Genomic DNA, 27,535 nt, shown 5'->3' on the forward strand with positions numbered 1-27,535 from the left:
ACTACATTCGTGGGCCAGATCCAGCCATTTTAAGTCAGCCTGCAAGCTCCTACCAGGGAGTCGGGTCAGGGGCTGCACCATGCAGCTCGGCCCTGTTCTTTCACTCCACTTGAAACATGGGCCAGCTTAAAATGCTCCAGGTGGGGGACCGCCCTGCTCCAGCTGGGGCGCTGGGTGGGGGACCACACCACATGGCTCTGCCCCACTCTGGCTTTCCAGCTGGGGCACCGGGTCAGGGGCCTCACATCTAGGAGCCAGAGAAGGGATATGCCACTGCTTCCAGGAGCCACTTGAGGTAAGTGCTGCTCAGAACCTGCACCCCTGAGCCTCTCCCCAGCCCCAACCCTCTACCCTAGCCCTAATTCCCCTCCTGCTCTCCAAACCTGTCAATCCCAGCATGAAGCACCCTCCTGCACCTCAAACCTCTCATCCCCATCCCAGAGCCTGCACCCCTGATCCCTCTCTGTCCCAGCCCAGAGCCCCCTCCTACATCCCAAACGCCTCATCCCCAGAGCCCTCATCCCCAGAGCCCTCACCCCCAACTGCACCCCAACCCCAATTTTGTGAGTGTGAATGGCCTGCCATACAATTTGTATTTGCCGATGTGGCTCTCGGGCCAAACTGTTCCTCAATTCCTTCTTACTGCCTGTAGTGGCAGGGCAGAACCCCAGCAGTGTCTACAGCTTGAAGCACTTCCCCAAAAATCTCTGGCTACAGGTCAAAAGGGATAGCAATACTGAGTAGTTAGCCATCCTTGGGGATCTTCTGGGCTGTTTCCACTAGGAGGAGAAACTGATGATGGAGTCAGGTATTTTCTTTGATGCAGTTCTCTTTTCATGAGGAGGACTTTGGATGTTCTTTGTAAACAAACAGGAGACTTTTTTTTGCTCACTGTTCCAAGACACTTTCCAGCTAGAAGACTACACAAAAGCTCTTAGCTTTTTCACAATACACAGTCATACTAGATGTGCTCCTGTGACCCTGGTGCTTCCTTGCTGCCTTCTGTGTTTTTCTCAGCTGCTTTTTACACACATCCCCACAATTCCATCCAGCAATACCCAGCACTTAGTTTGCATGCAATCCCCACTGAAACTTCCACCCACATAGCTTAGATGCCTGACTAGCCTTGCATGTGGCATGTGTGTTTCAGGCAGTGGCTCCTATTGTTTTAGCTATTTTCTTCCATAAAGCAGGGGTGGGTAACATATGGCCCATGGGCTATATCTAGCCCATTGCTTAATTTCATTTGGCCTGTAGGTTCCCAACCCCTGCCCCATGGAATGTTTTATATTTCCCTCTCTCCAAAAAAAACCAAACAAACCTAAATTAAGTTGCTTTTTATTTGTGTGGAGCCTGAGATTTGATTTTTTCTGTGGGCCAATGGCCTCTGATAGAAAAAAGGTTCTCCACCCCTGCCATAAAGGATCTTAATTTCTTATATTTATCCTGAATGAAGGGTGGCTGTTACACTCACAAGCTTCATTCAACCCCCAGCATTACAGTACATGAGATATGTTAGGCTTGGTAGTGTAGAGTGTGTGCGCCAACCAGCATTTAGATTTTTTTTTTTTTTTTATTTCTTTGCTCCAGAAGAAACTTTTCCCTTATAGTAGGACTCAGTTAAAACTTAAGTATCCCAGCTTTAAAAACTGGCTTTACCGTGAAATAGCTATGCTGCTTAAAGATTGCCACAAGATTTTTTTTCTTGGGTATGGGACATATAACTGAAAATCTTTCAAAAAGGACACAGAAGGCTAGTGGCACTCACCTCAAATTTTTCTTCTAGATCATTGAGGTTTGTCTCATACCTGGCAAACAAGCCATTCTCTCTCCATTTTGAACGCTCTGGGTCCAAGAGTGCTCTAGTGAACTGTGGCTCCTTTCTCCAAGATGACCCTGGCAAGATAGCCAGGTCCTATTCTAAACCATAAGAGTGGCAGCAAGGAACGTTGTTCCTCCCCCCACAGATGCAAGCTTGAAGAGGCTATGGTCACACCTCACCCCAGTGTAAGGGGACTTTTTGACCTGGAGTGAGTACCACTGGAGTCCTAAAAAAGACCGGTATTAGACTGTAGGCACTGTCTCATGAAAGGACACTAGCTGCCCCTAATACTGACTCTGTGAGACTGGCAACTCGCTCAATACCAATTGCATTAGTAACACTGATTGGTGCTGCCAACCCCTACTCTGCTTCTCACTTCACCATCCTCTTATTATAAAATCATCCATGACACTGGAGGATCTCCAAGTGTCTGCTGAACATTTCCTAGGAGTTCATTGTATTAGACGTGCAAATGTTTATGTACTGTGGAAATGTGTGTAACATTTCTCAGGAGACCTGACTAATGTAAACCTTGGGAAATGAGCTTCAAAAACAATGTGCTAGACACTGGGATTCTTAAGAAATACTTGGGTGGTGGGGAAGGCAACTTCTCATCTCCAGATCATATAGTTGCACCCTGAGAGTTTTTGTGCTTCAAGAGGTGGAATCAATTCTATGTCTTGGAGCAGGGAAGAAGTTCCTCTGCAGTACAGAGGGAAGGGGGCTTTATTCCAATTATTTTCTAATTCTGAAGAAATAATGGGTATGGTACCTGATTATGGACTTGAAGGCGAGTCGGTGCCTTCTGTCATGGTCCTGGGATAGACTACCTTGCTGAGACCTCTTTGCCATTCCATCAAGGGGCAAGCTGTTGCCTCCACTTCTCTTTGAAATGCAGTCCCACGGTCCAACCACCCCCTGGCTGGGTCCTTTGACTGCATCCCTCTGGTAGCCAGCCATCATATCTAGCAGGCCCAAATGACTTGTCACCTGCAACAGTTCTCCATTGGGAATCTGTGGACAGAGAGAATATGCAGCAACACAGAAGCCAAAATGGGATGGCAGTGACTTGGCCAGACTTTTCTTCCACACACCAAGGAGTGCCTTGAACAGTGTTAAAGTCGCAAAGAGTCCTGTGGCACCTTATAAACCAACAGATGTACTGGAGCATAAGCTTTCGTGGGTGAATACCCACTTTGTTGGATGCATGTAGTGGAAATTTCCAGAGGCAGGTATAAATATGCAAGCAAGCTGACACTATGTGCTGACACTATTGGCACAGGTGAAAATCAAACTATAACTGTATCCTTCCCTTGCACAGGAGGAAAGAAGACATCAAGGCAGACTAAGCACTGCAACTTAATCTGTCCATAAAAACTCACTCTCAGACTTCTTTGCTCGGTCGGAATAGCCAGGCTTTGGCAGAGAATTCAGATTTAGCTTTAATAAAAGCAGTGTTTTATTGTGCAAAAGCTGCTATTTGTATGGAATGGCACAGAGCTTGAAGAACTATATCCGGAGCTCTTTCTACTACATAAAAAATGCACTCTTCCCTTTCTTTAAGGTCCACAGTCTGTTTAGAGCAGGAAACAAAGAAATGGTGACAATAGGTTTCGTTTTAGAATCTTAATGTGGAAAAACTGTCTTGGTCTTTGCTTTCTTGCCATCGAATTTGAGAAGACAGCTTATTTTTCTTTCCTACCCTATTTTTTGCCTTTGTTTTTGAAATTTTCTAATTCCCTTCAATTGTACCTCAACTTCTTAATCTTTGCCATGTAACAAAGTTAACATTTCTCAAACTGTAGCTAGTGCATGCGCCTCTTACACAGTAGTGAAGCATTTGTCAAGCGGTGCATTCCAGTGCAGGACTTAAGAGTTTGTAAAACTCTTTTCTAAGCAGCAAAATAACCTCATACAAGAGCACCCACCACCACAGAATCTGAGTATACTGAACATTTAACAATCTTGATGAACTTGGTAGGTAGGGAACTAGTATCCCCATTTTCCAGATGGGTAAAGTGAGACAGAATAAGTGACTCAAAGTTCACAATAGTACAGTTCCTGGTTCATCTAAACTTCCTGAGTCTTGGTTTCTTAACCACATGACTATCCTTCTACCCTGCACAACAGCTTCATGACTTTGACAAGTGTTTCTTAAGAGTAAGTTCAACTGTGAATAAACTTGTGCTGCTGCAATTGTAGGGGTAGTGCAGACTCAGGAGGACAAAACCCAGGGGGCCTGGAGGCAGTGAGAAATAAATGTATACATAGTAAGATCTACAACCGGAGGGGTGGGGGGGGGGGAGAGTTTAAGAGAAGGGAACATAACCACGTAGGGCATTCACGAGTTTATTTTAAAACTGCCTCCTTAATACAGCTTTATGCAACTTAAAATAGTTGCCACAAACTAGGTGTGGGATTGAGGGGAGGATCTAATTGTGTCACAATACTGCATTCTATGTATGTAGATATTTATACAGTGCTTACTGCTAAGGTATCTGAGCACCTTACACAAAAACAAAAAATTGTGAGCATCTCTGCAACAAAAATTACAGCTTCCTCTGCAGCTTGTACAAAGGAAAATTGGAGAAATAATCAATTCAGTTAACAATGAAGCTTCCTGCTGCTGAGGAAGACATAACTTCACTATAACAGTTCAAAATGTCCTTGCATAATGGCTTGTAGTTCATCAGTAGGTCCTTTTTTTTTTTTTTTTTTTTTTAAATTAAATCAATTTAAACAAACCCTCTTGGGCCAAAACATAAAACCTAGATTTTATGCTCTTCTATTAAACACCTTAAATGCTGAGCCATTCTGCTAATGTGCATAGATAATTTTCTTTGATTTGAACATATCAATCAGTTTCCAAGTGACTACTCTTCACTGCTTTACTGTGATACTGACATTGCTTTTATAGTGCTGAACGTTGAGCACAAGTTCATCTCCAAGCTGAACTTGGATCGGTTTGTCAAGAACAACTGCAGCTTGTTTCCAGTGGGAGGAATCACTTGACGTATCCAAATAAATATCTTCATCTAGATGTATATGATACCAAAATGGAATGGCAGTGACTTGGCCAGACTTACAAACTTGCACCTAAAAACGAAAAGAGGTTCTGTAAGGAAGTAGAACTCTAATTTTTCACTGATTTTATTTGTATTATGGCAGTGGCTAGATCACCAAAAAAATCAAATACAGTGGTTCAAACCTGTTCAAATCTACTTCAAATTGGCTTGCATTGAAATAGCTTTTGTACTGAATTTTTCAACCATGGTAATGAGGAATTGAAAAAAAATTGTGCCCGTTCAACTTACCTTTACTTCTCTATTGGAGCTGTTCAAATAGGGATTCATGAGATCAAGTCTTAGCAGCTCTGCTGGCTTGCTTAAGGGCACACATGGTAATGTGGCAAGATCCAAAAATACACAAACAGGCACCTAAGGAGGAATATACCAGGCTTTCAGGCTTAACAATTATACAACAGCAACTTTCAGTTTGTGAATTACTGCACTGCTTCCAAAAGGAACTGAACTGTTAAAATAACTATCACTTCTAATCCTTTTTAAAATCTGGTCCTTGTGACACAAGTTGCATAAGAAAACAGTCTCCTACCAAAGCTGTTTTTTTGAACACTGAAGTGTTGGAAGTCATAACTTTTACTGGTTTCAGAGTAGCAGCCGCTTTTACTGCTCTCCATATCAGATCACAAATCACTTCTGTCCTACCTGAAGCATGTGTCTTGACTTCTATTATAGTAAATTTACATCAGTATCTATGCACAGAATTTAAGTTATAAAATATATTGAAGAAATTAATCCAACATCATTAATACTTCCAGCACTGCTTTTTCTTAAATTCCTTATATTGAGGTTATGGCCCTCAGTTGGGCATTAATGGGTTTTGAGAGCTATGCTTGATATTGAAGCATGTTGCTAACTTCCTACCTTGAACTGGTTGATAAAAGGTGCTATATTAAACCCAAGTGTGGGTTCAGTCCCTTGAACTGCACTTTCAAGTACTAAAGATTGCGATTCTACGAGCATCCCATACATCACCACGTATTGTGGGAATATCTTTCCTCCAGAGTGAAGCAAACACCTATAAAGAGAGATAGAGATGTTTATTGTCAAAATGTGTTCTCCTGCTAGTAAGAAACTAAATCAGGGGTGGGCAAACTTTTTGGCCTGAGGGCCACATTGAGGAATAGAAATTGTATGGTGGGCCATGAATGCTCGCAAAATTGGGCTTGGGGTGCAGGAGCTCTGGGTGGGGGTGGGGCTGGGGATGAGGCATTTAGGGTGTAGGAGGGTCTTTGGGCTGGGACCGAGGGGTTCGGAGGGGGATCAGGGCTGGGGGTGTGTGAGCTGGGGTGGGGCTGCGGATGAGAGGTTTGGGGTGCAGGAGGGTGCTCCGTGCTGGGATCAAGAGGTTTGGAGAGCAGGAGGGGGATCAGGGTTGGTGTGTGGGGAGAGGCTCGGGGTACAGCCTCCGCACAGCGCTTACCTCAAGCAACACCCGGAAGCAGTGGCTTACCCCTTCTCTGGCTCCTAGGCACGGAGTGGCCCGTGACCCTCGGAGCGGGGCCATGCCACGGCTTCCAGGAGCCGCATGGTGCGGCCCCTGACCCGGCACCCTGGCTGCAGAGCCAGAGCAGGGCCAAGACGCATGTGCAGTCCCCGACCCGGTGCCCCGGCTTGAGCGCCAGAGCGAGGCTGAGACGCGTGGTGCAGCCCCTGACCCGGCACCCCAGCGAGAGCTCGCAGGCCGGCTTAAAACGGCCCGCGGGCCATAGTTTGCCCATCCCTGAAATAAACTGACTGCATTAAGGTCTTGATTCAGAATGGGTACTTAAGTTCCAATGAAGTCAGAAGTGTTCAAATGCTTCCCCAAATTGGGGCCTAACAGCTTTTCAGATCACTCCTAATCTAAAATACCTTGTCAAATTCCACACTGTATTATACCAGGATTCATTTTCTTTGAAGGCTGGTTGACATTTTATCTTTGACTCGGGGAACTCAAAATATTAAATACCCAGTGAAGAACAGTGACAGGTCAGGTGGAAGAGCACTGGAGACAGGCCATTCTATGTCAGTCCAAGCCCTACCCTTCCAGGCCAGTACCCTGCCAGAAGCTGGGATTGGATGACCAGATCACATGATAATTGCTCTGTTCTACTCATTCTCTCTGAAACATCTGGCACCAGCCACTGTTGAAGTCAGGATACTAAATTAGATGGATCACTGTTCTTACCTGGCATGGCCATTCTTATGTAGAATGTATTATTTCAGTAAGATGGTGTTATAGGCTATTAAGGCTTCAAATACAAGGTCTGGTTTATTTACAACACTGTGACTCCTGAGACAATACTGAAGGATTGTGAAAAAATGGCAACAGAAGCTGGGAAAGAGATCACTAGGGCACTGTTCAGGAAATCCTGCTTGAAAGTCAATCCCTTGTGCAGAATGAAAATGGCAGGAATTCAGTTAATCCATGATGTGCCCAGGATAGTGCTAATTATATTAAATCACCCACATGTGGGATGCCAGCAGTGTTTTAAATATTTAACAAAATCATTCTCAATACACATAAGAAACAAAGTTAACAGTATTCTTGTGCTAGACTCAGAGGCTTCTTCAGTTCCCTGACACAGACTGCTGAGCTGTCAAGAGCAGCAGCAAGTAGGCATTTAATTCTGCATTGACTTTGTGTTCTCCTTGTTTTCTAGCAGAGGTCTCTTTACAAAGGCACTAGCAGGGACAACAAATGGCAAAAAGAGAGAGACTTACTTCCTTAGCCACATCTTCACAGTCTCTGACAACTGATGTGAATGTACATATGACACGATCAGAACCAACTTCCCCAAAAGGACTGATACAGCAAAATCACGCCCCCTTGATATTATTATCCTGACCTCACTAAAAGTCTGGATGAATAGATGAAAATGTTACACATGCACACACACCCCGCACCACCCCAACAGAAGCCCTCTAAAACTGAAAATTCATCCTTTCTTTCTCTAATATTCCTCCCACTGTTTGTTTTTGCTCTTCTTGCTATTTTCTATTATTTTGTCTTGTATTTTCTTCATTTCTCTTTAGCTTTGTGTTACCTTTTCGTCTGTTCACTATCCCTTTTTTTCTCTGTCTCTGTTCTAGCTCACATGTATCTGTCTCGTAAGAATTTCAGTCTGTTCCACAGCAGCTTGAAATGTACAAGATTCTGACCTTGTTCTATCACTCAGATCTCTTAAAATTTCATGCTGCTGCTAACAGCATCAGGACAATTGTTGTTTAGATTTCTGGTATGCTAAGCATAAGATTCCCCCCCCCCTTTTTTTTAAATCACAGTGATAAATTTCTATAAAAATGGAATAATTTAACCGATTGTCTTTGACCAAAATACTTCCAAGCTTCAGTCAGACTGGCTGAAGCTTGGAATTACTGGGGAGGTTCTCTCTCACCTTGAGAAGATTTATAAATGTCATACAGTACCTGGATATTGCTGCCTTTTCCATCACCTCCTGCTGGATTAAACCTGAAGTCTCTATGACATCCAGAATTATAATACTCCACAGTTTGTCTGATTTGGGTCTCTGTAACACCACACTCTCATCCTCCAAGTGGCTGAGCCAAAACTCTAATGTTTCTTTAGGGAAATGGTTGGCTTCTGAAATTATGTTAAGGGCTATTTGATGCTGCTCTTTTTCAACAGAACTGTAAGCTTTAACTGGTCCAAGTTTGCCAGCAATTATTGGCAGAATCGAAAAGCCCTCGGACACATCTAATACATACAAAGGGTCATGAGTTGTATACGAGGAGTTCTTGTTTTGACTCTTTTCAAAGTTCATCTCTCTCTCGTGACCATCAACATCCATTGACATAGATTCTCTCGTTGGGATCAAGGATGACAACACTTTGCCAATGGCAGCATTAAAGCATTCATGGTATGGCACATTGTTCAGAAGTGCAATTTCAGTGGATTCCAGCATGCACTCCTGCCCCATGCCATCCGGTGTGCTAGTAGTTTGAAGACTAGCCAGAGCACTACATAGTTCAGCCTCATTGCCCAAAGCCAGTGTGTTCTCCCTTTCAACGTCCATCCCATACTCTGAAGTTATAATAGAAATCTTCTGGATCCTCAAGTAGCAATCTTGGCAGCATACTTCCATCATCACAGTGTCTCCAGGTTTCACAGAATAATCTTATCAAAAAAGTACAAAAAGGTACATTAGTAACTTTCAGAAATTATAAGGGAGTGTTCATACAAATGCCTAATCTGTGGTTTTAGGAAGCAAAACCTACACTAGAGCCATTTTCCATCTACTATGAGGAAACTACTGATATAGCATAAGAGGGAGAGAAGAGGGACAGTGATGGGTGGGGAAAGGCTAACTAAGTTAATAATGAAGTAAGGATTGCGAGGAACACTCAGGGAGACTGAGGAAGAGAAACATGCTGCTATGGTTAGTGATACATTGTCCTCTTTCCCTAATATGTTCCCCTATCTCTGAGGCAAATTGATAGCATCCTTTTAAGCCTAGTTACAATCAAATAAACAAAATATAAAAAAGTTAATAGTATTGCCATGGAAAATCCACATACCAGGAAGGCCCTGCACAGGGTAGACTGCTTGTTCCCAGCAAGTTTCCTCACTGGGACTTGTAGATAGACTGTGCTCATCATCAAGTTGTAGTACAAACCAGACCACAATAGCATCCAGTATACCTCCTTGAGTGACAGGTACGCTGAACTTGCAAGGCTTCCTGGTTGCCAGGCTTTTCAGTTCCTGACCATGGTAGTAAATAAAGAAATAAAACTTGAGTACCTCTTCCCCAAGAATGATGGCTGACTAATGTTGAGAATGGAATGTATGTCAGACTCCTTTTTACTGTTGGGAACGTAAATTTAGAGCTTGTTTTTAGAATTAACCCCAGAAGCAGTTAATTGAATTTCTGAATTTTGTACTTTGATATGTAACCCCTGCTCCCAACTGTTAGTGTGTCAACAGTTTTATGTTGTTGTTTTTTTTTAAAAGGGAATATGTTTGAATGACACGATTTGAGAACCAACAGTGGGCATGAGAGGAGAAAAAAACGAGTGAGTTGCCAGTGTATGGAGAGGTAATTCCATTGCCAACAGATTGCTTGTGGCAAAAAGCTGCACAGTCATGAGTATTCACTTGTTCCAAACAAATAAAAATGAATAAATTTGTTTTCACCTACTGTGTATTGTATTTATACCTCTTCACACAGTAAGGCTGGAATCTGCTTTATTTGAAGATCTAGGTCAGTGTTTCCCAAACTTGTTCCGCCGCTTGTTCAGGGAAAGCCCCTGGCAGGCCCAGCCGGTTTGTTTACCTGCAACGTCCGCAGGTTCGGCCAATCGCAGCTCCCACTGGCTGCGGTTCGTTGCTCCAGGCCAATGGGGGCTTCGGGAAGCGGCGGACAGTACGTCCCTCGGCCTGCGCCACTTCCCGCAGCCCCCATTGGCCGGGAATAGCGAACTGCGGCCAGTGGGAGCCGCAATCGGCTGAACCTGCAGACGCGGCAGGTAAACAAACCGGTCAGGCCCACCAGGGGTTTTCCCTGCACAAGCAGCGTCCCAAGTTTGGGAAACACTGATCTAGGTAATAAAATGTTTAGAGCGTTTCACATTATTTCTAGGATCTTATCAAATGTATTCTGTAAGATTAAAAACATATATATTGGCACAAGTTGAGAACAACATGTACAAGATTAAGCATTTGACAAGACACTAATCGTTTATCAGAGAAGCCAGAGCTGGAAAAGACATTAGAGATTGTTGCAGCATAGTTCCCTGTATTCAAGTGCTTTGCTTTACTTCATTCGTTGACCTTAGATGTCAGGTAAGGTGAACAGGGAAAGTTACCGATACAGAACATAGCAATTCCCAACCAAATCAGTAGCCAAGAATGATTTTATCTATATAACAATTTATTTTCAGCTTTGGCTCACCACTTTGGTGCAAACTCCTCTCCATGGGTCAACAAGCCAGAAACACACATGCACCAGCATCAAAATGTATCGCCCTTTCAGTCTGCATGGCTATCACTGGCTCAGAGACGTACTCAGCTCTATTTGGTGCATATGTAACCCACACACCTTCTGGGTGTGGTGTTCTGCCCCCTCTAGTAGCACCGAGACCACAGAGAGAGAGAGAGAGAAGAAATGAGTCTGCTCTACAGCCTTCGCTAAGAGCCCGTTGGCTTTTAGCTCATGCGGTAGAGGCTCATGCACTAAGCTCCAGAGGTCCCCAATTCCATCCTGCCCACTGACGACCAGGGTCTGTGGGCATTACACATACACAAAAATAAACCTATTTACATTGTCAAAATATAGATGTACAAGATGGTTTCCATAGGGGAAATAAATCATGAGTTGTTTGAATGGTGACTTATCCCATTCTCCATTGCAACCATCTATTAGCAGCTCATTGTTAAGTGGTAATATTTTGACTTTAAATATAAAATACTCTTTCCTGTGTCACCCTCAACAATTCAAATACACTCCTATAATTTTACTTGAAATCTGATCAGTTACAACTCATTTATATATTGCAATTCTAGTGGTAAAAATGAGCCAGTAGGTCAAGGGCATATGGACAAACATGTAACACCACATTTAATAAATTTACTTAGGGTGTCTTTACCGCAGAGTTACCTCAGGATATTTCTTGGATATTATCCCTGTGTCTACTTCTGTTCACACACAAAACCCCCTCACCCAAGTTTACTGGTGCTTTCAACCCAGACCAGCTGGCCTAACTGGGGCTACAGCCAAGAGCTCAGGTGCCACTTTCACTCAGACTGGTAACCTGTTCATTTTGCAGTGAGAATGCAGCTAAATCACTTGAGTGCGGACAGTCCTCCAACACCTTTCCTACAATTCCCTCCTAGAAGGACAGACAAGTTCTTCTATAATTCACTGCAGCACAAGGAACCATGAGATATACCCCCAGAAGTCCTAATGATGCACGTGGGTGAGTGCAGCCCCAGTGAGCACACTAACTCAGGTACGGCTTTGCAGAGTGGCTATTCACACCCAGCACAGGCTAATCTGGGTGCTCATACTCAGATAACTATCACCCAACCTAACGGAAATGAATAAATACCCTTAGAGACAAGCCAGATTTTTGGCTCTGCATCAGCTGCTCTACAGGTTTTCTGTTTGTTTGTTTTTAGGATGTAAGACAGTGAAGAAATCATTACCTCCAGATTGTTGAAATCCACTGTCATGGCCTGAAAGGGTTCTGTCAGTGGCATATAACCCCCAGGAACTCTACTGAGTTTTTCTGTGGTGTAAGGTTCAATAGTTTCCTCTGAGTTCACAGAAGCACGTGTTGGACTACAGAACTCCACTGTTTCTGCCAAATGCACACAGGCAACTTCTTGTACTCCCACCCTAGGGGGGGAGCAGGGAGGAAGAAAACCACAAACAAGCCTAAATCAGATGAATCAAAGCTTATACACAGTCCTTCCCCTTGAACACTGAACATATTGAGTGCGTAGTGTGATAACAGACATTGTTGGTAGCTGTTCCTGGAATATTAAACATACATCTCTTTCAGGAGTTAAATACAGACCTAAAAGTTAATCAGTACCAGCTCAGTCACTCAACCATACAGAAATTCTGTTCATACTTTGCACAGCTGCTTAAGTTGGTGGTCTCATTTAACTACACACACAATAATACATACAAATATTTGTGTTCAGTGAATGGAAAATAAAAAATATTTCCTTTTTGTTTAAATTGATCACATTTCTTTTCCTAAATCGGTCAAATGTGAGCTCCAAATCCTGTCAAAGTATAAACACACCTGTGATGTCTGCGTATCTCTTTGCATTCCACTGCCATCCCAAATACAATAGCACCTGCAGGAATAACTTGACCATAGTCTTCTGTACCAATGTCTTGATTTTTAGGCTGTGAAAATGTAAATAAATAAGATGGCACAATGAGATGAAGACCTATTTCTACTGGTACTGCTGAGTTTAAGTTTGTTATTTCTCTGTCATACATTATTATCTCAAAAACTTTAATAAATATTCTCAAGACTAATGACGTTTTTAATTTTTTTTTGTAATTGCAGTCAATTCAATTTTTTGTGCAAATGTAGTGAATTAAATTATTCCTTTTTCTTGAAAAAACAGCCAATTGTATACTATATATACACTGAAGGATGAAAAGTCTAGAAGTTGTAGTTATTTTCCCAATTTTTTCATTTCCCAAAGCCTTTCAAATGCTCCTTTGATATTGTTGCATCCACAGTGACCTTTTCTTTGCATACACTTTGATCACAACAAATTGATTAAAGGGTCACTCACTAGGAGGTAGTATTTTTTGTTTTTTCCTAATGTATCTGCCTGACGAATATCCCATTTTCATTTCCAGGCTTAACTGTAAAGTAATATTTTTCCATAACTCCTTATTTCTCAATAATGCCAATCTGTATTATATATGAATTCTGATAGTTTCTAATAAGTCATGCTCTCCAATGTGATTTTATCAGTCTATCCCCTGTTTATTTTGCTACTTCCCAGTAATTAATTTGATAGCTTCAATATATATTTTAAAAATACTTTACTTTTACCACCTATTTTTCAGCATTGGTTGTTTCTCTTGTATCAACTGCATACTTTTTCTCAAATATTTCTTTTCCATACTTAGATTCATAGATATTTAGGTCAGAAGGGACCATTATGATCATCTAGTCTGACCTGCACAACGCAGGCCACAGAATTTCACCCACCACTCCTGCGAAAAACCTCTCACCTATGTCTGAGCTACTGAAGTCCTCAAATCGTGGTCTAAAGACTTCAAGATGCAGAGAATCCTCCAGCAAGTGACCCGTGCCCCATGCTACAGAGGAAGGCGAAAAACCTCCAGGGCCTCTTCCAATCTGCCCTGGAGGAAAATTCCTTCCTGACCCCAAATATGGCGATCAGCTAAACCCTGAGCATATGGGCAAGATTCACCAGCCAGACACTATAGAAAATTCTTTCCTGGGTAACTGAGATCCCACCCCATCTAATATCCCATCACAGGCTATTGGGCCTATTTACCATGAATATTTAATTACCAAAACCATGTTATCCCATCATACCATCTCCTCCATAAACTTATCGAGTTTAATCTTGAAGCCAGATAGGTTTTTTGCCCCCACTGCTTCCCTTGGAAGGCTATTCCAAAACTTCACTCCTCTGATGGTTAGAAACCTTCGTCTAATTTCAAGTCTAAACTTCCTGATGGCCAGTTTATATCCATTTGTTCTTGTGTCCACATTGGTACTGAGCTTAAATAATTCCTCTCCCTCTCCAGTATTTATCCCTCTGATATATTTATAGAGAGCAATCATATCTCCCCTCATCCTTCTTTTGGTTACGCTAAACAAGCCAAGCTCCTTGAGTCTCCTTTCACAGGACAAGTTTTTCATTCTTCAGATCATCCTAGTAGCCCTTCTCTGTACCTGTTCCAGTTTGAATTCATCCTTCTTAAACACAGGAGACCAGAACTGCACACAGTATTCCAGGTGAGGTCTCACCAGTGCCTTGTATAACGGTACTAAAACCTCCTTATCCTTACTGGAAATACCTCTCCTGATGCATCCCAAGACCGCATTAGCTTTTTTCACGGCCATATCACATTGGCAGCTCATAGTCATCCTATGATCAACCAATACTCCAAGGTCCTTCTCCTCCTCCGTTACTTCTAATTGATGCGTCCCCAGTTTATAACTAAAATTCCTGTTATTAATCCCTAAATGCATGACCTTACACTTCTCACTATTAAATTTCATCCTATTACTATTACTCCAGTTTACAAGGTCATCCAGATCCTCCTGTAGGATATCCCTGTCCTTCTCTAAATTGGCAATACCTCCCAGCTTTGTATCATCCGCAAACTTTATTAGCACACTCCCACTTTTTGTGCCAAGGTCAGTAATAAAAAGATTAAATAAGATTGGTCCCAAAACCGATCCTTGAGGAACTCCACTGGTAACCTCCCTCCAGCCTGACAGTTCACCTTTCAGTAGGACCCGTTGTAGTCTCAGCTTTAACCAATTCCTTATCCAACTTTCAATTTTCCTATTGATCCCCATCTTATCCAATTTAACTAATAATTCCCCATGTGGCATGGTATCAAACGCCTTACTGAAATCTAGCTAAATAAGATCCAATGCGTTTCCTTTGTCTAAAAAAATCTGTTAGTTTCTCAAAGAAGGAGATCAGGTTGGTTTGGCACGATCTACCTTTTGTAAAACCATGTTGTATTTTGTCCCATTTACCATTTACCTCAATGTCCTTAACTACCTTCTCCTTCAAAATTTTTTCCAAGATCTTGCATACTACAGATGCCAAACTAACAGGCCTATAGTTAACCGGATAACTTTTTTCCCTTTCTTAAAAGTAGGAACTATGTTAGCAATTCTCCAATCATACGGTACAACCCCTGAGTTTACAGATTCATTAAAAATTCTTGCTAATGGGCTTGCAATTTCATGTGCCAATTCCTTTAATATTCTTGGATGAAGATTATCTGGGCCCCCCGATTTAGTCTCATTAAGCTGTTTGAGTTTCGCTTCTACCTCAGATATGTAATATCTACCTCCATATCCTCATTCCCATTTGTCATGCTACCATTATCCCTAAGATCCTCTTTAGTCTTATTAAAGACTGAGGCAAAGTATTTGTTTAGATATTGGGCCATGCCTAGATTATCCTTGACCTCCACTCCATCCTCAGTGTTTAGCGGTCCCACTTCTTCTTTCTTTGTTTTCTTCTTATTTATATGGCTGTAGAACCTTTTACTATTGCTTTTAATTCCCTTTGCAAGCTCCAACTCTACTTGACTTTTAGCCTGTCTCACTTTATCCCTACATGTCCTGACCTCAATAAGGTAGCTTTCCTTGCTGATCCCTCCCTTCTTCCACTCCCTGTATGCTTTCTACTTTTTCTTAATCACCTCTCTGCGATGCTTGCTCATCCAGCTTGGTCTACAACTCCTGCCTATGAATTTTTTCCCCTTTCTTGGGATGCAGGCTTCCGATAGCTTCTGCAGCTTTGTTTTAAAATAATCCCAGGCCTCCTCTACTTTTAGATCCATAAATTCTTCAGTCCAATCCACTTCCCTAACTAATTTCCTTAATTTTTGAAAGTCAGCCCTTTTGAAATCAAACACCCTAGTTGCAGATTTTTGTTAATCCTTCTGTTCAGTTTGAACTGAATTAGCTCATGATCACTTGAGCCAAGATTATCCCCTACAACCATTTCTTCTGTGAGGTCCTCACTACTCAACAAAACCAAATCTAAAATGGCATCCCCTCTAGTCGGTTCAGCAACTGCTTGATGAAGGAATCCATCAGCTATCACATCTAGGAAAATCTGAGCCCTCTTATTATTACTAGCACTTGTCCTCCAGTCTGTATCTGGGAAGTTAAAGTCTCCCATGATCACACAGTTTCCATTAGTATTTACTTTATTAAAAACATTAAAATGGGCTCTATCCATATCTAAATTAGATCCCGGCGGTCTATAGCACACCCCAAGCACTATCCCAGGGGAGGCTCTAATAGTTTTCTTCCCCAATGTAATTTTTGCCCAGATGGACTCTGTCTTATCCATTCCATCGCTTCTTATTTCTTTACATTCTACCTCATCATTGATATACAATGCTACTCTACCACCTTTACCTTTATTTTGGTCTTTTCTAAACAGCCCATACCCTTCAATACCTGTAGTCCAGTCATGACTACTATTCCACCATATTTCTCTTATCCCTATAATATCTGGTTTCACTTCCTGCACCAGTAGCTCTAGTTCCTCCATTTTGTTACCTAGGCTCCTCGCCTTGGTATACAAACATCTTAATTTTTGCTGTTTGGCCTCACTTACTTATCTTGTTCTAATCAAGTCTTTGTATTTTAGATATAGGTTGGCTTTCTCTTTATTGTCTTTTTTCTCTCTTCACTGTCTCAACATGAACAAGCTGCTGATCAATAAATATAAACTCACCAAATGAAAACATAGACATGGCAGAAAGAGGGTGAATCGAAAGAAGTAACCTCATAAATAATTCTTATGTTTCAGTACATCTAAAACTACCCTCTCATGGAGCTACACATAAGCTTTCAATTATTTACACACCAGTTGTGTGTGACAGTTCATTGTATTTTCTTGTGTAATTTTAAACCCTGTATTTGATCCTAACTTGAAGGAATACAAGTTAGCTAAAAACATGCATAATGAATAGATCAAACTATTCCTGTTTTATAATACTAGAGGTCATCAATTTCAGTCTAATACAGCAGATAAAAAACCCTTCACCTAGATGGTGATTTTAAGGTAATCTTCTTTTTGTTTGGGAGGAAAACGTGAAAGAAGGAACTAGATCCTGTAACTTTTCACAAACTGCATCCCTTTATTTCATGAGACCTAAACAGAAGTTTATCAGACACAGATAATAAAAAGTAGAGGTGTTTTTGTTTTTTGGGGGGGGGAGGGAGGAGTTACATTTACATAGTTTTAAAGGCAAGATGCATCTAGCAACTCCCCCCCTCCTACACCCCCATCCCCCAAAAAAGATGCAGTGGCATCTTCCAGCTTTTCAAATTAATCACCAAGGAATTATTAAATATAAAATAAGGGTGAAATGGAAGATTTAACAGATTGGTAACAGAATGCCCTCTAGTGTTAGAAGCAGATGCATACTAGTTTCTATTAATTGCATACGAGGTGATTTTGGTTTCAGTCACAATGAACAGGTTTCAGAGTAGCAGCCGTGTTAGTCTGTATTTGCAAAAAGAAAAGGAGTACCAGTGGCACCTTAGAGACTAGAAGCCTTTTCTTTCTAGGCTGCTGTTTCAAATCCAGCCTAGATCTCTACTGACTGCATGGCCTTCTGACAGCTGTTTTGTGTCTTAATATTAAATTAATAGATTTCAGTCTGGTTTGCAGTAGACAAGTGTCCACAACACAAAAGTCATCATAATCGGCATAACTGATAGACACAGAGGTCAAGGACTGAAGAGCCATAAAGACTGAATTACCCTCCCTACACTGCTCCTGCCAGGTTAGTGTTGAAAAACATTGATAAGGCAGTGTCATTCACAAGGCGCATTGTCACAGCTTGTCTACTCACATATAACAGGCACGATACAGTACTTCTGCCAACAAGGCTGTCAAATCTCACTTTCACAAGCACTAATGTAACTCAAATTTAGAAATAAAGCATCAATTGTTTAAGCATTAGAAAGAGTGGAACATTCATAATAAGGATGTGTTATGTATGTATGTTTCAATGTGGTTCTGATTTATAAGTATCTGAATATATCACCTACCTTTGGTTGTAAAAGCAAATGCTCCCAAGCATGTATCAAACTCTCCACAATCCCTTCTCCAAACAAACCTGCATCTACCGTTTCTGTGACAACCAGGGAAACCCTATGAAAAATTGTTTTTAAGAAAAGGTAGTTACAGTTATGAGATGGTAATGGGCATTACAAATTTCTGCTAGAAGTCACACCTTTTAAAATAAAATACAAATGTAAACTGAATCTAGAGGCAGCAAATGTTGATAAAAAGCTGTGCTACTAAAGTATTAATTCATGTAAGTGAAAAGCAAAACACATCCAGCAGAGGGACATATTTTAACTTGTTGTTATAACAAGTTATTCAAACAATGAGCATAAACAATGAGCAACAATTTTCCATGAAACTTTCCAGACAATGCTTAGGAATCATTAGGTATGGGAAGAACCCAAGACAAACATAAAAATAAATAGGACCTTTCAAACAGACTTGAAATATGGCAGACCATATCCCAGAACACAAGCTTACATGTAAAATAAATTCAACAGTGACTAGCACTTGAAGGAGATTCCATAAAATTTTTGCTCTATCATCAGCTTGTTATGTATTAAGTTAAAGCATGCAAACAGTGCAATTTTATAGTTATACTTTAAATACAACTTCTAAGCAGGACATGAAAGAGATTAGTGGGCACATATTACCTTTAAATTAGTAATTTGAGACTAAAAACTAAGGCACCTATATTAATCTTGGATTAATCTTAAATCTCAATACTACCAACAGCAGCAGGGCTGAAATGACGAATAAGCATCAGTAAAATAGTGCTGAGTCTATACCAGCAACCCTTTAATAGATTTCTGAGGTTTAAACTTACAGCTCCCCAGAAGCATCCCATTTGAAAACAACTCTTAACCAGATGTGCTGAAAACTAAAATGCTAAGTCAAACTGTGGTTTGCCAACTGCAACAGTTACATTGTGCTTTCTGGGATGCTGAGTGGACTCAGTAGCCTAATCAACAAAGCTTTTTAAATACATTATAATTTGGTTAAAGTGACACTATTATTTAACCCATAACCACTGTACAAAAGGACGTACTAGCAATAAAGATGAGAGGACAATTTTAGAGAAAATAAATAAATACACCTTTCAAAGCAAAAACAGAAAATAAAGCTAAAAACAAACTGATGCTACATGAATACATTTAAGTGTGAATAAAAACAAGATAAAATTACCAATATTAGAAATCTTATAAACTGAACAAAAAGATGCTGATGTCCTTTTCTGAAAGCTACCAGAGAACCTGAACTTGCTAAGGATGAAATCATTGTGCCAGCTGTCAGCAACCAGTGTGAGGTGCTTCGCAGAGGAATGGGGGGTGGGAGAAATGTGTCAGAACTAGAATCCACTTGGAGCAGTTGTCACATGGCCCTGCAGATAATTACTTCAGCCCAGTGTCTAAAGCAGCCCTCTGTGCTGCTTAAACTTCTCCAACGTCGGGGTGGAGGATCTGCACAAGGGCAATTCCCCACCAACCTCCTAGAGGCCACCAAGTAAGAAATGTCCACCTCATGTGCGGATACCCTTAAATCTTGTCTCACTCCTGAATACAACAGATTTCCTTTGAGTAGTGAAGTTAAAATCCTTTGTTTATGGCATCTCAGACCTACCACAGAAATCAGCGAGATCTTCCAAACTTGACATTATAATTAATTGCAGAATTAAGTACAAGATGTACTGGAGCAAATTACACATGTAAACATATTTGGTAATTAGAAAATATGGCTAAAAAGTTATTAAACATGTGAAAAAAACAATTTGTATTTAAGCATGGTAAACTTGAAAGTTTTCTTAAATATAAAAGTCTCTCAAAAGAAATAAAGATGTCAAACTTCTAGGATGCAAGTCCACCAATGACTTGTGTCCAATGGCTAGAATCTAAAGCTAGACAAATTCCAATTGGAAATAAGGCCTAAATTTTTAACAGTGAGGATAATTAACAATTGGAACAGCCTACCAAGAGTTGTGGTAGATTTTCAATCACTTGCTAATTTTAAAGCAAGATTGTATGTTGGTTTTTTAAAAGATATTCTCTAGTTCAAAAGGAATTATATTGGAGAAGTTCTATGGGCTGTGGTATACAGGAAGTCAGACTGGATGATCACAGTGGTCCCTTCTGGCTTTGGAATCCATTAATCACATTAAAATTACTCTAGCAGTGAGCTATATATATTTTGAGAAACACCAACTGAATAATCATTTTGAAGATACAAAGCTAAATTTTTAAAACACAAATTACTCTGAAGTCTTTGGTTTAACCTGGTATGGTAATTTATCTTCTCACTGCACCTAAAAAAAATATGTGATAGATTTTAAACTTAGTAGACAATTGAACCTTTCGAAATCATAGATATTCATCCCATATTTATACTGGACTTGGTTCCATCTTTTCCTTTTGCTTTATCCCCCTAAACTTATTTTTAGGATCAAGCCATTAGAAAGTGATCCAAAGAGGTGAAGAGTCAATTGATGTAGCACTTTGCAGAATCTAGAATTAGCTTTTTTTCCCCCTTGACTAAGTAGTTAAGCTTTTGTAAAATCTCTAGGACAATAATTTCTTGGAACTGTGGACTTGAAACACCTACTGTTTGTAGATGTCTATATTGGAACTAATCTGAAAGATAATGATGTAAAATTATTCTCCTGTTACCTTTAGGATGTAAAGAACCTTACTGTCATTAAATAATGGTCTGACATTGTTGCAAATAAATGGACCTAGAGAGCTAACCAGACTTACCAGTCCTGACAGCACACACACAAAAGATACTGCCAAAAAATGTCCAAGAACAGGAGGAGAAAAACCCCTAACTGACAACCAGACACTGACCTAACTGACTGTATTATTGTTCTATTTTTTTCCTCTTTTTGTCTCCTTTCAGGTTTGTCTGTCCCAAATGCTTTACCTGGTAGGTAAATGGTTTGAATGAATGAAGTTTACTCTAATGAACAGTTAAACATTACTTGCGATATAGTTAAATACGGCCTTCTATGACAGAGAAATATTAATCTAACAGACAAATTGTGTGAGAATTTTTAAATACCATCTCAATAGACAATTAGTTTCTATGTTCTAGTGAGTATGTTACATTGTGCAGTTTTTCTCCACTTGCATAAACAAAACTGAATTAAAAAGATATCACAGTAGGCTATTTTAAGCTACCTTTCAGGTATGTGCTTTGGAATTTCTATATCAAGAGACTTCATATGGAGAAGTTTGATTTCTCCTTCCATATTATTTGCTGCTACCACATCACAAGCAAGTTCATACATGGTCTTCGACAACTCACAGGCATAGACACAAGGTGCTCCAGCCTTCTTGGCAAACATACTGCAAAATAACAGAAATCACCATAGGAATTAGTTTATTCTTGTCAAAATTTCAATTAGAAATTATTTTAGGTAAGAAAAGTCTGAATTTTGTTTTAAGTATATTTACATTTACTGTAGCATTTATTTCATATTCTTAATACTAGTACCTGATATCAGTACTAATACAAACTATAGCACTTGGGTGGCTATCAGATTTTCCCAGTATACACTGTATTATCAGCAGTATAGTTTGTCCAGAACTACTACAAAGATAATATGTCTGACATGAAGGCAGTAATTCATACACTATAAAACCAGAGGGACCACTGTGATCATCTAGTCTGACCTCATGTATAAGGCCACAGGACTTCCCTGAACTAATTCCTGTTTGAACTAGAGCATATCTTTTAGGAAAAACATCCAGTCTTGATTTAAAAATTGCGAGTGATGGAGAATCCACCAGAGTCCTTGATAAGATGTTTCATCGGTTAACTATGCTCATTGTTAAAAATTTGTACCTTACATCCAGTTTGAATTTGTCTAGCTTCAGCTTCCAGCCATTGAATCTTACTAAACCTTTATCTGTTACATAGAAGGGCCCATTATCAACTTTTTCTTCCTCACATAGGTACTTATGTACTGTGACCAAATCACTCCTTAACCATCTTTCTGTTAAGACTCCAGGAACCCAATTTGTTTAGTTTATCTCTACAAGGTATGTTTTCCAATTCAACATTGTCACTGAACGAACATATATTAAATTAGCATGTGGATACCAGACATACCATTAGTGAAGCAGTTCTAGGTACTCACTTCACAATAACAACTCTAGTTATGTCTTTCCTTCATTAAGCTTTGTTTTAATATATGAAAATTAATTTTCAGGTTTTTTTACAGAAGATAATTTAAATGTACATGACAATGACTGCTAAAAAGAAAGTATATTTATATTAATATAGATTACATTAAACATGCATTTTATGACAAACCTCAGTATTCCTGTTCCTGCTCCAATATCTAGAACAGTTCTGCAACCAGAGTGGACCACCTTCTGAATTGCTTTCTGGTAAATCAGATTCCTGTTGGTGTCATTAAGCATGATAAAGTGCCAACGTTCTACCAGCCAGTTTGCAACACGGTAAAAATTCTCCTTTGCATCAGCAAAGTCAGGGTTTAGCTTCAGTGCTTTGTGGAAATATCCAGCTGCTTCATCTCTAAAGCCCATTCTAATAGTAAAAATGACAAATAAATAATAAGCAGGAAGTATGCAGTTGGTTGCCAGATATCTGAAACCTGAAGATTAGGGGGGGAAAAAATCACATTTTTAGACATTCATTACTGAATTGTTAAGTAGTGTTGTTTTTAATAACTGTTATAGTCACAATTTGAAAGCTATTTTGCTTTAAAGGCTATGTCTTTATATATGAGAGAGAGGTACACCTTGGACAAACGATAAAAAAAGTGAGCTCTAAATAATTTAAGAGGGTTGAAAATAATAATTTTTCATTTACAAGACTGTTTCAGAGAAAGATCCCTTTACTCTAAATATGCTCCTTTATAAAATAATGTTTTCACTAGAAAACCAAGCAATGTACTTGGCTAAAATTGAGTTATGAAACACTACTGCACAAAGTCCCTATGTTTTTACATTTTAAGGATATAAACTTAAGTTCCTTAACCAGTGATATGGTAGTTCTGTGTCAAAAAAGATGAAGTTATCTTTACAAAGTAAGATTTATGGTACTACCCTCAGTGATTTAAAATGCAAAAATACATAAAATGTATCATTTATTGTACTCTACTTCTACCTCTCTATTTCATCCATGACTTTGCCGCAGTAAAACAATTGGCGTCTTATAAGGATTATTTGCACGATAAAAACAGCAACGGTGAATCAGAAATGCAAGCCAGAATGGAGACATGTCAAAACTCCAAAAATCAAAGCAAAGTAAGATTTTACCCAATTCAGGTGTAATGTATGACATCACAGCTCATATCAAATTGTCACAGCTTGAGTTACCAGTGTTTCCATTAGATCACAATTTTAAGAAGATTATAATTACCATAAAATATTGCTCTGGGCTGAAATTCTCAATCCGGGAACAATTAAAAATTGAACATTTTTAAAGTTTAAAAAAAAAGCAAGGAAAATATAGTCAGAAGGGGTTTTTTGCTCTTTATTTAGAAAAAAGAGAATCAAAGCGGACCACTCTAATAGAAGTGATCTGGATTTCTAGTTAGGAATTAAGGTTTCAAGGCCAGGTCCTATTCTAACATACCACGCTGGCAAGAACTTGAAGCACTGTGGGGGCAGCATGTGCAGCACCTTTTAGGGACTGCACAGCGAAGGGAAATGCCTTATATTGTTAAACAAAGACTAAGGCTCAAACCAATCAAGAAGAGGGAATTTACAGGGTATTCATATTCTGAACCAGCCCTCTTTTATCTGAGCTGGTTGTAATGTGGGATCTTTAGGAGGAATAGAACAGAGTAGAGGTAGAGGATCTTCATAACACCTACAGAAACGTGGAACATAACCACTTACAAAAATTAAATTACCCAAAACTACAGCCTTCACACTGGCTTTCAAACATTCTGGTCTAATTTTTTATTAAATAACTACTGCGTGAGCTGGTAAATGACATTTAAAAGGCAGTATTTTTTTATTATTATTTTTAAAGACCAAATGCATTTCTTAGGATTGAATAGTATGTTTAAGCAGTGGCTACTGCACATATATTTATATTGATTTAACAGATTTGAAATTCAGTATTACATACTTAACATTGTGCCCAGGCTCAAAGATACCCCTATTCAGCAAAGCTGAATCAGATCCTTACATGTTTATTACTAATTAATAATAAATAGAAAAGGAGTACTTGTGGCACCTTAGAGACCAACAAATTTATTCGAGCATAAGCTTTTGTGAGCTACAGCTCACTTCATCTGTAGCTCACGAAAGCTTATGCTCAAATAAATTTGTTTGTCTCTAAGGTGCCACAAATACTCCTTTTCCTTTTGAGAATACAGACTAACCTGGCTGCTCCTCTGAAACCTAATAATAAATAGTGCATCTAAAAAAAAAAATTGAATATAGATTACTACCAACCTGAAGAGATGTTCCCCCATACTATTACATATTATTTCATCATTAGGAAACAGTTCCAGGGCCTGCTCATAGCAGTTAAATAAATCTTGAATCCGTGCAAGAGAAGCTAGCTCTTCAGCCCATTTGAAGAGGGTAAACTGGAAAGTTTCCTGAAAAGTGACGTAAACATTGCTAAATCAGTAATATGCATATCAAAAGCGGTGAATTGAAGACACTGGAAACTTCAGAGGAGGTAGTATGAAATTAGTCTTGAAATGAACATGAGCACAGTTATTTCCTTAACAGCACATAATGCTGGGAGGCTCGCTTAGGTTCTCCAGTGAGGTAGTCTCTTCCTAGTCATCCAGCTACCCTTACCACTAATCAGCGCACAGCATAACATGTTACACAGCTGTATGTAGAAAGTTTGCACAGTGCAAGCCAGTTGTAATAGAACCTCATTTTTACAAAATCCTAAATTCACTCAGCTTTTAAGATTAAATGAATCAAATCCTATCCCTCAAGCACAAACAGCTCTCGTTAACCAAATTATGGGGTCATCCATAACACTGCTATGTTTCTCTTTAATTCTCCTGTCCATTGTTCAAAATAAGTTACATACAAAATAAAAGCAACATCTGTTCATTAGAAAGTTCTTAAGAGTGAAAAAAATATAATTGAGTTTGGACTGTCTAAAATAATTCAAAAAGCACTCACCCTGACATCATTTTTTAGCTCAGATGCTAGGTTTAGTACCAGGAGATAGTGGGCATATGCAGTTCCAAAATCCTGATTTTCCAGACAATGCTGAGCACTCTGTAAAGATCTGGAAACCAGCTCACGTCTGCCAGCTTCCTGACCACCTGGGTGGCCACGATGAGATTTGGCATTAGAGTTGGGCATTTTGAAGAAAATTAACTGTGCATTCCCATAAACAAAAATAAAGGAAAAAAAAATCTTATCCTAGAGTAATTGTAACTTGCAAATAAAAGTAACAGTAAAATATTTTAAAATTCTAGTATGCAGTGAAGAAGGCCCCCCCCCCCGGTCCTACAAAGAGTTGCAGATGTGCTTAACTTTACACATTCTGAGTAGTTCCACTGTTAAACGTGTAAAAACCTTTACAAGGCCTAAAACTGCACAACTTTTTCTGCTAAACTTTTGAAAACCTTTTAGCATATCTCTGGAGGATCAACTTGTTTTTATAAACTCATATATACACACAGAATTTCATGCTTAACTACCCACAAAACTTACAATTAAACTTTTTCAGTAATACAGCTGGCATAATATATACTCAGAGAAAATAGTCTCCATAAAGTGATACTAAGAAGGACAATCTACTTTGTAGTTAACATCTAAGAGCAACAAGTTATGACAACTTTTTCCAAAACAATAAAATGTTAAAATATCATAGGAATTTGTGTATAATCTTATACCACATTTTGTGAAATAGTGTCCCCTGTAATTTTAAATGCTTACTTCCATATATAGGTCCTGGTCCTGCCTTCAGGATTTTCAGACTATATCCTAGGACTGAAAGATAATACAGAAAGCAAGTTCCCAGCAGAGATGTTCTCAAGATGTATTACACCACAAAGAAATAACAGTAATCCACATGAAAGTTCATCAACTATTCTTCAGTTATGTAATTCCATCTACCTATGTAAGATGAGTATGACACAGATATGACATGATACAGTTATCTGAAGAGATGGCTTAACTAAGGGGAAAACAGAACTGTAAGAGAAAAGTTCAGATGATGGATATACCAATACCAATATAAACATCTGCTGATCAGCTCTTTGGGGGGGGAATATTGTTCCTATTGGAGGAAATGAGTGCCAGACACAGGAAAAGCTGCAACAGCAACATGTTGACATCCATGCACTTTGTGCAGAAGCATTTTCACATGTATCTGGCTGGTGGGATTTCCTTTCTGCCAAACCCTGAGGGAAAACAATTTGCCTTAGTACCTGTTTGTTCTATTTTACGTCTGCTTGGCACCCACGCTACAGGGATCCTCCAACTACTTATACTGCCTACATTAAATGGGCACAGTGGCCACTTCCTTTTATTTTTGTATTTATTCTTTAAAAATGCCCTGAGTGCCGGGGCATACGAGACAAAGACAAAGATGTACCCTCTCTGTGACAAAATGAGCATATGTACCCCCTCTGTGAAGGAATGCGGGTATACGGGGGAGCAGAAGCACTGTGAGGGAATGAGTGTGTGGGGGGGGGTAAGGGGCAGACGCACCCCGATCTGAGGAACCCGTGCCTGCGACAGAGGAGACGAGCTCCTGTCCGGGAAAAAGCAACCCAGGGCAGTGGGGATGGGTGGGGACATGGCTGAGAGCGATCCAGGAGACGGGACGAGGTGTAACACATGGCGGCGGTGGGGAGCGAGATATGAGGACTGGTCACCTCAGCGATCCTTCCGGCAGGGCCTGGCTGCTTACGGCTCGGCCCACAACACAGCTCCGGAGCCGGCGACGGACACGCCAGCCGGGGGCCGCCATTTTGGCGCCGGGCGGAGACCCTGCCTCGCAGCTACAACCACGGGGTTCGACGCCGGGTCGCCCAGGAGGCCGCACACGTCTCAGCACCGCGATCGCCCACGCGCAGAAGTGAAGCCAGTGAAGCCGCTGCGCGCGCCGCCGCTCACCCAGCCGGCGTGACGTCACTTTGCGCCACCCAACGCGATGGGCAGCCTGGAAGTTCCTGAACATGCGCGGGAGAACTGAGCATGTTCAGTAACATCTGGTGAATCCGCTGCCCTGCCTTGGGGTGGGGTGCGCTCTGCTCTTATGGGGGTGAAGGGGGCAGTCTGTGCCGGGGGTAGTAGAGCTGATCACCGCACGGGGTCAGACAGCCGGAGGCAGGGACAGGAGAGGGCTCAGGAGCTAGTGGGGCAGGCGGCGAAGACCTGC

General features: G+C 40.4%; 1 protein-coding gene across 3 annotated transcripts in view; it reads right to left on the bottom strand.

Moving 5' to 3' along the window:
- The window catches only part of PRMT9 (protein arginine methyltransferase 9), a 33,083-nt gene extending 5,835 nt beyond the window's left edge, over positions 1-27,248 (bottom strand). The window contains exons 1-15 of one of the 3 annotated variants that reach the window (XM_077815349.1): positions 27,030-27,248; positions 26,086-26,139; positions 25,321-25,521; positions 24,625-24,773; positions 22,505-22,741; positions 21,367-21,534; positions 18,178-18,280; positions 12,658-12,764; positions 12,050-12,242; positions 9,424-9,607; positions 8,314-9,022; positions 5,767-5,920; positions 5,137-5,259; positions 4,727-4,918; positions 2,595-2,836 (exon numbers count right to left, since the gene is read on the bottom strand). In XM_077815349.1, the coding sequence (XP_077671475.1) occupies positions 2,595-2,836; positions 4,727-4,918; positions 5,137-5,259; positions 5,767-5,920; positions 8,314-9,022; positions 9,424-9,607; positions 12,050-12,242; positions 12,658-12,764; positions 18,178-18,280; positions 21,367-21,534; positions 22,505-22,741; positions 24,625-24,773; positions 25,321-25,521; positions 26,086-26,091 (2,768 nt within the window). In that variant the 5' untranslated portion in view covers positions 26,092-26,139; positions 27,030-27,248. Of the gene's footprint in view, positions 1-2,594; positions 2,837-2,875; positions 4,919-5,136; positions 5,260-5,766; positions 5,921-8,313; positions 9,023-9,423; positions 9,608-12,049; positions 12,243-12,657; positions 12,765-18,177; positions 18,281-21,366; positions 21,535-22,504; positions 22,742-24,624; positions 24,774-25,320; positions 25,522-26,085 lie in introns of those variants that run through there. The other 2 variants (XM_077815351.1, XM_077815352.1) reach the window with 2 other exon arrangements.
- Between the last annotated feature and the right edge of the window lie 287 nt (positions 27,249-27,535).

The sequence above is a fragment of the Eretmochelys imbricata genome, chromosome 4, assembly GCF_965152235.1.
Source record: "Eretmochelys imbricata isolate rEreImb1 chromosome 4, rEreImb1.hap1, whole genome shotgun sequence".
In the NCBI taxonomy this organism is placed as follows: Eukaryota; Metazoa; Chordata; order Testudines; family Cheloniidae; genus Eretmochelys; species Eretmochelys imbricata.